The following is a 12117-nucleotide window of genomic DNA, read 5'->3' on the forward strand; positions in this document are numbered from 1 at the left end:
AGAAAATCCACCTAGAGATCCAGTCAGGAATGTATAAACGTCCTCTCAAGCGTAGCAGGCTAGCTCCTGTTGGCTAGCTGAGAAGTTAATAAACATGTATAAAAATGATCTTACATTCCTCTCAGAAATTCTCATTTGCTGGTTAATAATAAACATTTTAACAGTATGAACTAAAATCTAATCAGAAATCCAGTCAGATTAACTGAAGTTATCTTACTCAGTAGGATTAGCAACAAAAATTATAAACCTGAGAGAAAAATTAGAAATTACCTCAGAAATCCAGTCGGAATAACTATTGTTAGCTCGCTAGCTGACAAAATCAATACAAATGATATATTCTTGAAACAATTACAGAGTTTTATTACACATTGTTACATAGCTGTAAGAGGGGTTTAACGTTTTGTAGGAGTCTTGTAACGGTATCAAAATTCGAAAGTCCTAGGTAGATTCATCTGCCTTTCTTCGTCCAAGCACCTCTCTGTCCTTGTTTTGTTTTCTAGTAACAGATCAAGTGACTGAACTCTGGCTCGAAGACACATATCAGGCATATCAGGTATGGAACAATGCTAATCAGTAAACCACTAGCACCAAACAAATGACACAGAGACTATAAACACCTCTCTATCCAAACATCACAGCTAGCAAAAATTGTCTTTATTACTTAACTTAATTTTTTATTTTCATGTGGGACAGATGTTGACTCTCTTTTTTCTTTCCAGCCACTGAAGGGTAGACTGAAGGCAATCATCATCGTGTTCATACTATGCCATTTTTAATTTCAGATTTGTTATCAGCTTACCACTGAATACAACAAATGTTAGTTTGTTAAAAAGAAATATAGTTAGGGTTTTGTATTTCTTTTCTTCCAATATAATGATAAATTTGTGTTTGGTTTTGATGGTACTTTGTATTTTGCTAGAATTTCTTGTTAGCAGTGTTGTACCTGTGGATAAAGCAGTACATTATGGACTCACTATTTAGAATAAAAAACAAAACCATTATCCAAACCGCACCAATCATAAATGTCATAACTGTTAGTGCAGTTTTAAACCAAAAGTGGCCCTGTTGTATGTTTTGGTCCATAACTTATGTGTCATGTAGTTTGGTCTCATTTTGTGGGAGTGAATTTTGAGAGAGATTTTGTGGCTGAATTTATGGTGACAATTTGTAGAAATCATTTTTCGCCATAGCTCATTTGTTGTCTGGGATACAGAAAATACTCCCAAAATTGTGCAAGCAACTAATGGAGAAAGGGTTGATTCTTATTACACATTACACAACATTAATACTTCATAACGCCTTATAAAATGACCAAAAAATGAAATTGAAGCAAAGCGTTTGGTCAAATGAATACAAAGTCGCTTTTGGGCCATAAAATTGAAGAATTCCAACTTGAAAGTAACCGGAACAAGGTATAACTCTCGAGCAGTTCCTATAAAATGTGAAACTTTTTTAAAGCCCAAATGCATTGTGAGAGTTTTATCGAGTATGTGCTAATCGGCTGAAGCGAACGTGTCTGCGGTTTCCTCTCAGAAGTGTCGGAGCTTGACACACATTCAGATATAAAACATCTAACATCATGTGCACATGAAAGACACAAACACCTTTATTATTTTACTCTTTTATCAGTGAAAACAAGCAAATCAGGTATTTTCTTTTAATATCTTTCTGTACTGCACTGGTAACTGATACTCAAACATCGTATTAGTTCAGAACTTCAGAACAAATCCAACTTTCCATTAAGCTGAAGCGCTTCAAAAGAATATAAATCTTTATCAAGATGTTAATACGTTCAGACGAGATGCCAGTCCTGTACTCGCACGCTCACGTATTTCCCGCTAACGCTACTACAGATCACAAACATAATTTAAAATAACAACGAAAAGTTAATGCTTCATTTAAAGGATTTTGTTTGTTTTGTTGTTAGTTATTTAACAGCATAATAAAAGACAAAACCTTTCTTCAAGAATTAATTATTTTCTTGCGGGCAAGAAAATAAGATTTTAGCTGCTGAACATGACAGAACTTGTTTCATGTTCATTCTTGTGGTACTTTAAAGTCTTAAAATCTTTCCTGTTGCTCTTGTGTTGTTGCCGTTTAGACAAATTTTTACTTTGGGGATAAATAATATACTCTAAACACGTCATTTGTCTTAAACAAGACATTGGTCTTAAATGTTACGAAGGGCGAGAGCTTTTCAGATATCGATAGAATGCGATTCTCAGCTTGTTTACTGTGGGCTGTTCTGGGAATGTACTCTTGATCAAAATGAACCTGAAGTTACGCAGAAACATTGCGGACCAGATTTCTGTCGAATTTCGGTCAGATTCAGAAATGATAATGTGAACAAATTTGTGTTTGCTTTTGTGCCAGATTTCTTTCTTTCAGGGAGGGTTGTTTACCTCAAATACGTATATTCCTTTTTGTGTTTTTTACCTAAAGGCAGTAGACCAACATTCAGAATTAAGGTTTAATTCATGACATCAATGTTTCTGTATAATAAAAGTCACTAAAATATACTATTGCCCACTAAAGTCCGTGAGTGCAAAACCTTCTTTTAGCCAAGATGACACACTTTAGGAAGCATGTAATGAAATGAAAAAATGCATTAGTGAGGACTTAATTTAAGGCTTTCTAGAAAATTCCTTGCATGTAAACAAAAAATGTTGATTGATGTGCATTGTCCCTTTCAAATAAAATAAAAAAAAATGTTAATAATATTTGAGGAGGAAAAAAAAACCTAAAATTGTTGCATCTTAATAAGATTAATAAAAGAGTCGCAGCCATAAACAATTAACCATTTAACTAAACCCTGACTGATATTTTCTTTGTTCTGATGTTTAATGATGTTTAACTGAAGCTCTTCACCTGTTCATCATCTTCATTATTTTATACACTACGCTGCTTTACACAATTGTCTGATTGGATAATTGAGCAGTGTTAGACTAGGGTTACGAGCAGATCAGATATGGTTTAAAGAGCAATGATCTGAGTCCGGCCACAGCACCAGGAACAAACTAAGTACCTTCAAGATGTATATTTACAGCAAATAGCAAAAAGACAAATAAATACTAAAGCAAAAAGCAATCCACATGGGAAATGAAGACATCTAGCTAAATTAAATTAACAAACAAAAACAAAAACACTTTCTCATTAACACAAAACCATGGAAAACAAAGGGAAACAAAAAGTGCAACCTCCTCCCTGCAACCTCCAAATAATCAAACACATAAGTGACAAAGAAGATAGTGAATCTGCCTGATATTACAATAGCAACAAAACATAAATGGTATGAGCTACTACTACTATTACAACAGGCTGGTCAGGACAAATCCTGCGTTCTGGAGAAAGCTCTTGGCGAAAAGTTGTCAACTTTTGGCAAGTTCTTCCTGGCTCTTTATAGAAGTCCGAGACGAAACAGAGGGGGAAACAAAAAAGAAACACACAGAAACTCAAATACAAGAGGACACATCTCTAACATCGGATAACAATAAAGAATAGGACACTAGATGTAACAGAGACACCTCTGTTACATCTAGTGTCGTATTCTTTATTGTTATCCGGGTCTTCGTAATAAAGTGGTGTGAGTGTAGTTTGATTCATTTCTGTAGCTGTAAACAACACTGGTACACTTGGCAAATCTGCCCTCACAGTGACTGTATGTGTTTGTGTAATTTGAGTATTTTTATAAACGAGCTCCTGCGAGGTTTATACAAAGGAAATGAGCAGAAACCTCAAAGGTTTTCTTTTATTAGACTCCTTTAAATAAGCTGACATGTATATGCTCACTTGCCTCGTGATTTTAATCATTCTTTTATCTCTAAATGTACCGTACGTTGTGTAAGTGACGCTGTACTGATGCAGTTTTTCCCCTGAATCATCTCTAATCAGCTCTTGCTACTGTTTCCAGCTCTTGCTACTGTTTTAGCTTTTCCATTGTTTACCACTAAAAATGTGGTACATTTTTAAACATATATATATATGTAGAAGAAATATGTGAAGAAATTTTGTTGGGAAATATCTCATCAAGTACAATACAATTCAGTGGATATAACATTAATGACATCTCTCTTGTTGCTATGGTAATATGGCTCTTAAATAGTTTTAATCAGGTCATTTCTTGCTTTTTCGACTACTGAAATGATTTATTCGTAAGACAGGAAGATTTATGGGTCAAAAAAAGACCATGAATTGCATTTCATGTAACTAATATTTTTGGCTAATGTCAGAAGCTCACAAAGAAGCAGACGTGTTTGGGTGAAAAAAACAAACAAAAACGAAAGAATCAGACAAACAATAAGAAAAAACACTAAATAATGCCAACTTAGTTAGTTAATTAGTCATTTTTACTGATGTTACTGACTAGTTTTTAGATTTATGTAATTAAAGTGGACAAAGTTAACATTTAGCTAGCTAGCATACGAAGTTGGACTAAACAAAGGTGAAGTTCTGGGTCATAACTACTAGCTACAGTATGTACAACAGGCCCAAGACCTAAATCCTTTACAGAATGTGACCCAGATCTCAACTCCAGTGAAGAAATAATTTATGATTTGGCGCTCCACAAGGCTCTGTCCTTGGCCTGTTACCTGCCCCCCAAAAAATAGAGGTATATGGTACATCTGGGCCGAGTAATTCACAATATTCTTGACTGAACACATGTATTTTCTTTTCTCCACCTTTTCACCCTCATCTTCTTCAGTGAGTATTTCATTTCAGTTCAGCGTTTTAACTCTGTCACACCTGGATTTCTGTAAAGTTGCTTGAGTTTATTGCTAAATGTGTTTTACAAATAAAACTGAATTGAATTAATTTAAAAGATTGTTCTTTAGATTGCTTATGAGATATCAGATATTCTGAGGCATTTTAGACCTTTTTATACAAACTGATTAGAAGCAGTTAAAATTCGATGATAAAATTATGTGAAAATATGATTGCTTAATTTGAAATATTTGAACTACATGTTAAAATGTGTTTATTGATTTGTTTTATGATCTTTAGCATTCCTAATTTATTTTGGTCTAGACGTTGAAAAAATATTTTTTACAATACAAATGTTTAACTGCAGATGCAACTTTATTTTACAAATTCATAACAAAAACATCATTTAAGACACTCAACACAAAAGTATGATATAGAACAGCATGCATATATATGAGGGGGAAAAAAAGTTGATATCTCCATGAGTCAGCCCATCTGATTGGTTCGGAACAGCGACGTGTTTAAAAACAAGTCCTATAACAGAAACCTAACATCCCACAGAATCAGTCACACTGATATTTCCAGCTCATTTCTTGTAAATACAGTGCGGTTCCTCAAATGATCTAAATCATCAAAACGTCTTTTCATTTTGATAAAAATAAACATGAACGTACAGACAGTTTATACGTATTTACACACAGAAATGAAATACCATATTGCTATGCATCTGCTTATTACTTGAAAGAATGTTCTAGTAGCTTTATCACAAGAACGTTGTAATGATTAAAAAAAAACTCTAAGCCAATAATAATCCTTAGCGCAATGGAGAATTTGTGAGAATATGTGCGGAAAACAAAACAAGGCATGCAAATAAATACTAGACTATTTAAAAGTTTTCTATAAAGCTAGGGTTCATCATAAAGCTGGGAAATTAATCTGACATCCTGTAGCGTGATCGTCATTGTTATGACCTCACAGTAACATGAAAATGAAATTTACTGAATAAAAATAAAAATGGAAAACTGACGAACAACAGGACTGTATAGTCTGTCATCCTAAATATTATACAAGCATCATAATCTACAACAAATGGTTTTAAACTCAAAAAAATTACACGCTTTTTTAGTCATGAAGCCACGCTACGTCTTCTAGATCCGTGAAACAAAGCACGCAAAACTGACCTGAAAAGCGTGGGTACGTTTTTAGAAGAACGTACGTAACAAAGCCAGAAAGTAATGACATTGACTCAGATCCTTAACTTGTAATACTGTATATTAAACATTTCCAATGAATTTTTTCTCAGCTGACAGTGTAGAGAAACATAAAAAGAGTCAGAAATAAGAAGAAATCTAAAGCTACTTCGAGGATGGAAAGAAACATACATTCTTGCTCAATGTGTTTGGTAAAAAAATGCTTTGAATTGCAAAATCTATTATTTCTAAAATATTTCTAACAGAAGAGATGAAATATTTGATTTGAATATTCATATTCATATAATTCAATTGAATATTCATATATTTAAATGCATGTTTGTGGTGATTTCAGTTTTAAAATGAAAATGTACTTAATTTTTCTTACCTCGTTATATAAATATAACGTATATATCAGAACTTGTTCATGTATGTTTCTGGCTTGTACTTATTTCTCCATATTGATAGAAATGTTTGAATTATTCGATTTTTTCCTTTAAGTGAGAATTTCCTGCTTGTGTAATAAAAGCTACAGCTTAAAGAAAGAAATGATGATTGTAATTATGGTCTGCTGACTGTAGGTCCATTAACGCCGGTGTGCCGTAGCGTAAACATCGGCCGAACGTGTGTTCTGGTTCAGAGGCTGCAAAATGTAAAGAAATAGAAAAACACACATTAAGCGAGTGATTTGATATTTATATTTATATGTATGGTATTACTGTAATATATTTTGGGGTCGATCTTTTACTGAATGATTAGATGATTGTTGAAATGTGAGAGGGCAGTGAGACTTCTGTAACTGTGCAGACAACGATCTCAGAAACACACTGTATTCTACATACAGATTAAAGTCTTCTGTGTTTTAGGATGAGGAGGAACCACCAACCAAATAAGAGCTACTGAAAGACAAGATAGATGATGGGCCAATACTTTATGCAGAGTAATAGATGGACTAGAGGCAGTGAGTGTACAGAAAGAAAGAAAGAAAGAAAGAAAGAAAGAAAGAAAGAAAGAAAGAAAGAAAGAAAGAAAAAGCAATAGATAACAGAGAGAAAGAAAGAAAGAAATTAAGAAAGAAAGAAAGAAGTCATTATAGAAAAAGCAATAGATAACAGAGAGAAAGAAAGAATGAAATTAAGAAAGAAAGAAAGAAAGAAAGAAGTCATTATAGAAAAAGCAATAGATAACAGAGAGAAAGAAAGAAAGAAAGAAATGAAGAAAGAAAGAAAGAAAGAAGTCATTATAGAAAAAGCAATAGATAACAGAGAGAAATTAAGAAAGAAAGAAAGAAAGAAAGAAAGAAAGAAAGAAAGAAAGAAGTCATTATAGAAAAAGCAATAGATAACAGAGAGAAAGAAAGAACGAAATTAAGAAAGAAAGAAAGAAAGAAAGAAAGAAAGAAAGAAAGAAAGAAAGAAAGAAAGAAAGAAAGAAGTCATTATAGAAAAAGCAATAGAAAACAGAGAGAAAGAAAGAAATTAAGAAAGAAAGAAGTCATTATAGAAAAAGCAATAGAAAACAGAGAGAAAGAAAGAACAAAATTAAGAAAGAAAGAAAGAAAGAAAGAAGTCATTATAGAAAAAGCAATAGATAACAGAGAGAAAGAAAGGAAGACATAAGTAGTCTGTCATGAAAGAAAGAAAGAAAGAAACAAAGAAACAAAGAAACAAAGGAAGAAAAAAAAAGAAAGACAAAAAATCACACTGTAAGGGAAGAAAGGGATAGAGAAAAAACAAACAGTGAAAAAGTAAACGTGTGGAAGGAAAAAAACTAATTAGATAAAGAATGATTGTGATTGTGGGCACAATGTGGGCGTGAACTCAGTATATTTACACAAATTTAAATCATAGCTGCTGATTGGTTAGTTTGTGACATCACAAGATGTCAGGTGAAATTCAAATTCAGGAAAAAGTTGTAAACTTCAAATATTTTAAAGATCCACTGCACACACACACACACACACACACACACACACACACACACACACACACACTTTGCTTTACCTGATAGTCAGGGTCAGGAGGTGGAGGTCCTCTTGTCGGACCTCGTACTTGACGCGCTTGTGTTGCTGTAATGCAGAAAAAATATCAGTGTGTTTAGTATGCATTTGTGTGCATTGTAAATTGTGTGTGTGTGTGTGTGTGTGTGTGTGTGTGTGTGTATTACGTCTCTGAGGGCCAGCAGTTCCAGCGCTCTTCTTAGTGCAGTAATAAACGGTGAACACGACCATGAGTGTGAACAGCACGTCTGCAAATACCACCACCAAGGCCAAATTCATGTCCAGATCAACACACCCATCGCACACTGAGAGAGAGAGAGAGAGAGAGAGAGAGAGAGAGAGAGAGAGAGAGAGAGAGAGAGTGAGAGAGAGACATAATCAGTTAGACATACATCAATTATAAAAAATTGGAGCACTTTATTTGAAATCTCTTTTCATCACATTTTCTCAATGAATGTTAGGTTCTATAAATAATTATCCAATGTTTTGTGATTGAACACGAAAACATGTCTTAGGATCAAGTTTGTTTCATGGTGTGTGACAACATGAAACATTGTCTCGAAATCGCTGTAAGTCATGTTGCATAATTTAACTTTCATAAATTCTTTTAAATTGCTTTAAATAGCGTTGTTTTGTGACTTAACCGGAAAAATTGTCTTTAAATCAATTTTGTTACACTTTACATGCAGAATTGTCCTTAAATCACTTATATTAGAGTAGTATGACTTAACATGAAAAATTGATTTAATTTTGTGAGACTCAACACGCAAAATTGGTCCTTAAATCACTTTAATTATTCTTGTTGTGTGACTTAACATGAAACATTCTTTCTATTGCTTATTTAGTTTTAATTGATGCTGTCCTGTTTCTTTAAATATTTTAAACACCAAAGATGTCAGTTAAAGATGTATCTGCTATAATTGACACAAAGAACAGTTTGAATTCCCATTGTGTTGCTTCCTGACTAAAAAAGACTAACCTGATAAATTTTTAAATTGCACTTACCTTTAGCTTTGATGTAGAAGTAATGAGTGTTTTTTTTGCCTTTAACATTGCAGGAGTATAATCCATCCTTTTTGTCATTGTAATCAGATATGGCATAATACCTTGTTTCTTCTACTTTTTTATCAGAATTGACTATCTTCCATTCTATTACTTCTTCTTGGTTTTCTTGGTTTTCTTGGTTTTCCTCCTCCTTAACCGGACATGTCAATGTGACTGTACGATCCTTGATACTCACTGTTCCTGAAGTCAGAAAGTAAGAACACACACATTCCCTCAGTGAGAATTGCCCTCAAAGCCATTTTTGTCTCCCATCATGTGACTGAATGCTAGTGAACTGAATGCAAAGCTTTTGTGTACATTGCAAAATTTAATCTCAAATGAGCATTAAAGCTAAAACTCCATTAAATTCCATTCCAGATGTGTGCACAAACTTTAAAATTCATGTCAGATTTTTTTGTAAAATTTTGACTTATTTTCACTTGTTTCTAATATCAAACCCAGCATCAAGTTTCCCTCACGAGAAAGTTTCCCTTGAGTTTTTAAGTAGCTAAGAAGCCAAAATTATGAAACAAACCTTCAGAATTCTGACATTTCTATTCTTTTCGTTGAAATTTATCATTTTTTATGACCAAAATGTCATGTTTTATTAAAAGATTTAGAACAAGAAGAATTGTAGAAGCTCATATCAACAAATTGCTAAAAAAAAAAAGTCTGATTTGCTTTTCTAACCCAAATCTAGCTAACTTTAATGTCGGAAGACAGTGCTTCAGTTTTTCATCTCATTTTTTAGATAATGATCAATTCTTAACAACAAATAAAGAACTCTAATGTATTTAGCTAATACATTAAAAAACAGCAACACAAAATGATTATAAATCGAATGAAATTGAAATAGAAATAAAAAAATTAAAAATTAAAGAATTTTTTGGTTGGTTTTACCGGATTGCCCAGCCACAACGGTAGTGGCGATTGCGAAGAAGAAAAAGACGTAGCTCACTCGATGTTGGTTCATTTTTGTTTCTTGTAGCTTGCTGTAGCTTGTAGTTTTTTATATATATATATATATCTTATATAGATATATATCTATATATCTTAATATGTTCAAAACTTCGACAGTACAGAATTACTTTTGAAGAAAATCTTAGGTTTCAAACTAACTCTTGTTACTCTTAACTGACAATTTATACTTTCATCTCTCTCTCTCTCTCTCTCTCTCTCTCTCTCTCTCTCTCGCTCTCTTCCTGTTACAATTTTACAGGAAGTAGAAACCATCAGAAGCTCATGCTTGCATCTGCACCTGTAACACAATTATGTTGCATGTAAGGCATTAACAACACCCCCTCCAAAATAAATAAATAAAATAAAATAAAATAAAATAAAATAAAATAAACAACTTGGAGTGAGTTACAGTAAAATTTTTTATCCACACAGTTGTTCCAATTCTGATGGGTCAGAAAGTGTTTAATTAATGTTAATAATTAACACAAGTTTATTTGAACGATAATAACATGCACTTTCTTGATAACATGACAAACCAGAGAGAAACAACTGTTTCTAGCTGCTATAATGTAAGAATGAAAACAGAAACAAACTCATTTGCTAGCATTAATTTTAACTATAAATGGATAAAAAACATCTTCAGGTTTTCCCTTGGTTTCATCACTCCACCCCATTATTGATTATTTTCCTATAAAAGCATATAAATTATAATATTAAAATCAAATAATATTCAATATTAAATAAAAGAAAGTTAAATAATACTTTGTACAAAACAGTCCTAAATCTTTTAAATCAATTTGCTGTATGCTTTTTTGGTAAGACTCATTATTCAGAAAAATATCTTGAATGTTTTGTTTATATTATTATTATTATTATTATTATTATTATTATTATTATTATTTCCTGTTAATGCTTATTTTACTACCTAACAATCTTTCATTGAACTTTTGACTCTTTTGGCTTTCCATATGACCCTCTGGCTCCATCAGGTGGAGATATGAACTCAATCCAACTTTAAATACAATATAGTACAATAGATTTATTCATTCATTCATTCATTCATTCATTTAATTAATTCATTTTCTACCACTTATCCGAACTACCTCGGGTCACGGGGAGCCTGTGCCTATCTCAGGCATCATCGGGCATCAAGGCAGGATACACCCTGGACGGAGTGCCAACCCATCACAGGGCACACACACACTCTCATTCACTCACACACTCACACACTACGGACAATTTTCCAGAGATGCCAATCAACCTACCATGCATGTCTTTGGACCGGGGTAAACCGGAGTACACGGAGGAAACCCCCGAGGCACGGGGAGAACATGCAAACTCCACACACACAAGGCGGAGGCGGGAATCGAACCCCCAACCCTGGAGGTGTGAGGCGAACGTGCTAACCACTAAGCCACCGTGCCCCCCACAATAGATTTATTATTATTATTATTATTATTATTATTATTATTATTATTATTATTATTATTATTATTAGTAGTAGTAGTAGTAGTAGTATGATTATTATTATTATTATTATTATTATTAATAATAATAATAATAATAATAACAATAATAATAATAATAATAATAATAATAATAATTAAGTGTAATAGTAGTCAGTGTGAACGGCAGTCGATGAAATGTGAAATCTGATGACAAAGTCAACAGCTGGATAAACTTAAGAAGTTTTGTTAAAAATCACTCATGATGGACCTATCAGCTTTTTAATGTATGTTGGAGGTTTTAATTTTCAAAATTACAAGTTGTTTCTGGAGCAAAGTACCTCGATCAATAACAATTAGAGAAAAAAAAACCATTTCATTAAACACATACTTTTACTTTCAATGTCTCTTTAAAGCTTTTTTATTATGGCTTTATTAAGGTTGGGTCTTGCCTGTGTCTAATTTATTATTATTCAGCCCATCCTGTAGTGTGTGTGTGTGTGTGTGTGTGTGTGTGTGTGTGTGTGTGTGCTTCTGTGTGTTTGTGTGTGTGTGTATGTGTGTGTGCTTGTGTGTGTGTTTGTGTATATAATACGGTCACAGTGCTAGAGTAATATTGTAGTGTTGTAATGAAACAGTGACATAGACTGACCTGAGATTGTTCTAGATGTGGGCGTTGTCCACATCAGTGACGCAACAATGTGGAGAAAAGTTAAACTTTACGCAAAAAATAAATAAATATATATTTATTTAAAAAAAATCAATGTGTGTGTTTACT

The 12117-nt window shown here is 33.0% G+C and overlaps 1 protein-coding gene across 2 annotated transcripts; it reads right to left on the reverse strand.

Annotated features, from left to right (window-relative positions):
• Positions 1–5057: 5057 nt before the first annotated feature.
• Positions 5058–10126, reverse strand: LOC132858394 (T-cell surface glycoprotein CD3 epsilon chain-like). 2 transcript variants are annotated; one of them, XM_060888713.1, is made up of 5 exons: positions 9835–10126; positions 8896–9129; positions 8058–8195; positions 7895–7959; positions 5058–6534 (listed from the first exon to the last, which is right to left on the reverse strand). In XM_060888713.1, exons 1-5 carry the CDS (start codon positions 9905–9907, stop codon positions 6478–6480), a joined length of 567 nt encoding a protein of 188 aa, XP_060744696.1. In that variant the 5' UTR covers positions 9908–10126; the 3' UTR covers positions 5058–6477. The 2 variants fall into 2 exon arrangements, with proteins under 2 accessions (XP_060744696.1, XP_060744695.1); XM_060888712.1 differs by having other exon boundaries at positions 8896–9135.
• Positions 10127–12117: the final 1991 nt, after the last annotated feature.

The sequence above is a fragment of the Tachysurus vachellii genome, chromosome 15, assembly GCF_030014155.1.
Source record: "Tachysurus vachellii isolate PV-2020 chromosome 15, HZAU_Pvac_v1, whole genome shotgun sequence".
Classification (NCBI taxonomy): domain Eukaryota; kingdom Metazoa; phylum Chordata; class Actinopteri; order Siluriformes; family Bagridae; genus Tachysurus; species Tachysurus vachellii.

Coding starts and splice junctions, on each gene's coding strand:
- LOC132858394 (XM_060888712.1), bottom strand. CDS start 9,907: ATGAACCAACATCGAGTGAGCTACGTCTTTTTCTTCTTCGCAATCGCC. Junction 8,196..8,895: donor CTTCTACATCAAAGCTAAAG/GTAAGTGCAATT, acceptor TCTCTCTCTCAG/TGTGCGATGGGTGTGTTGAT. Junction 7,960..8,057: donor AACTGCTGGCCCTCAGAGAC/GTAATACACACA, acceptor TCTGCATTACAG/CAACACAAGCGCGTCAAGTA.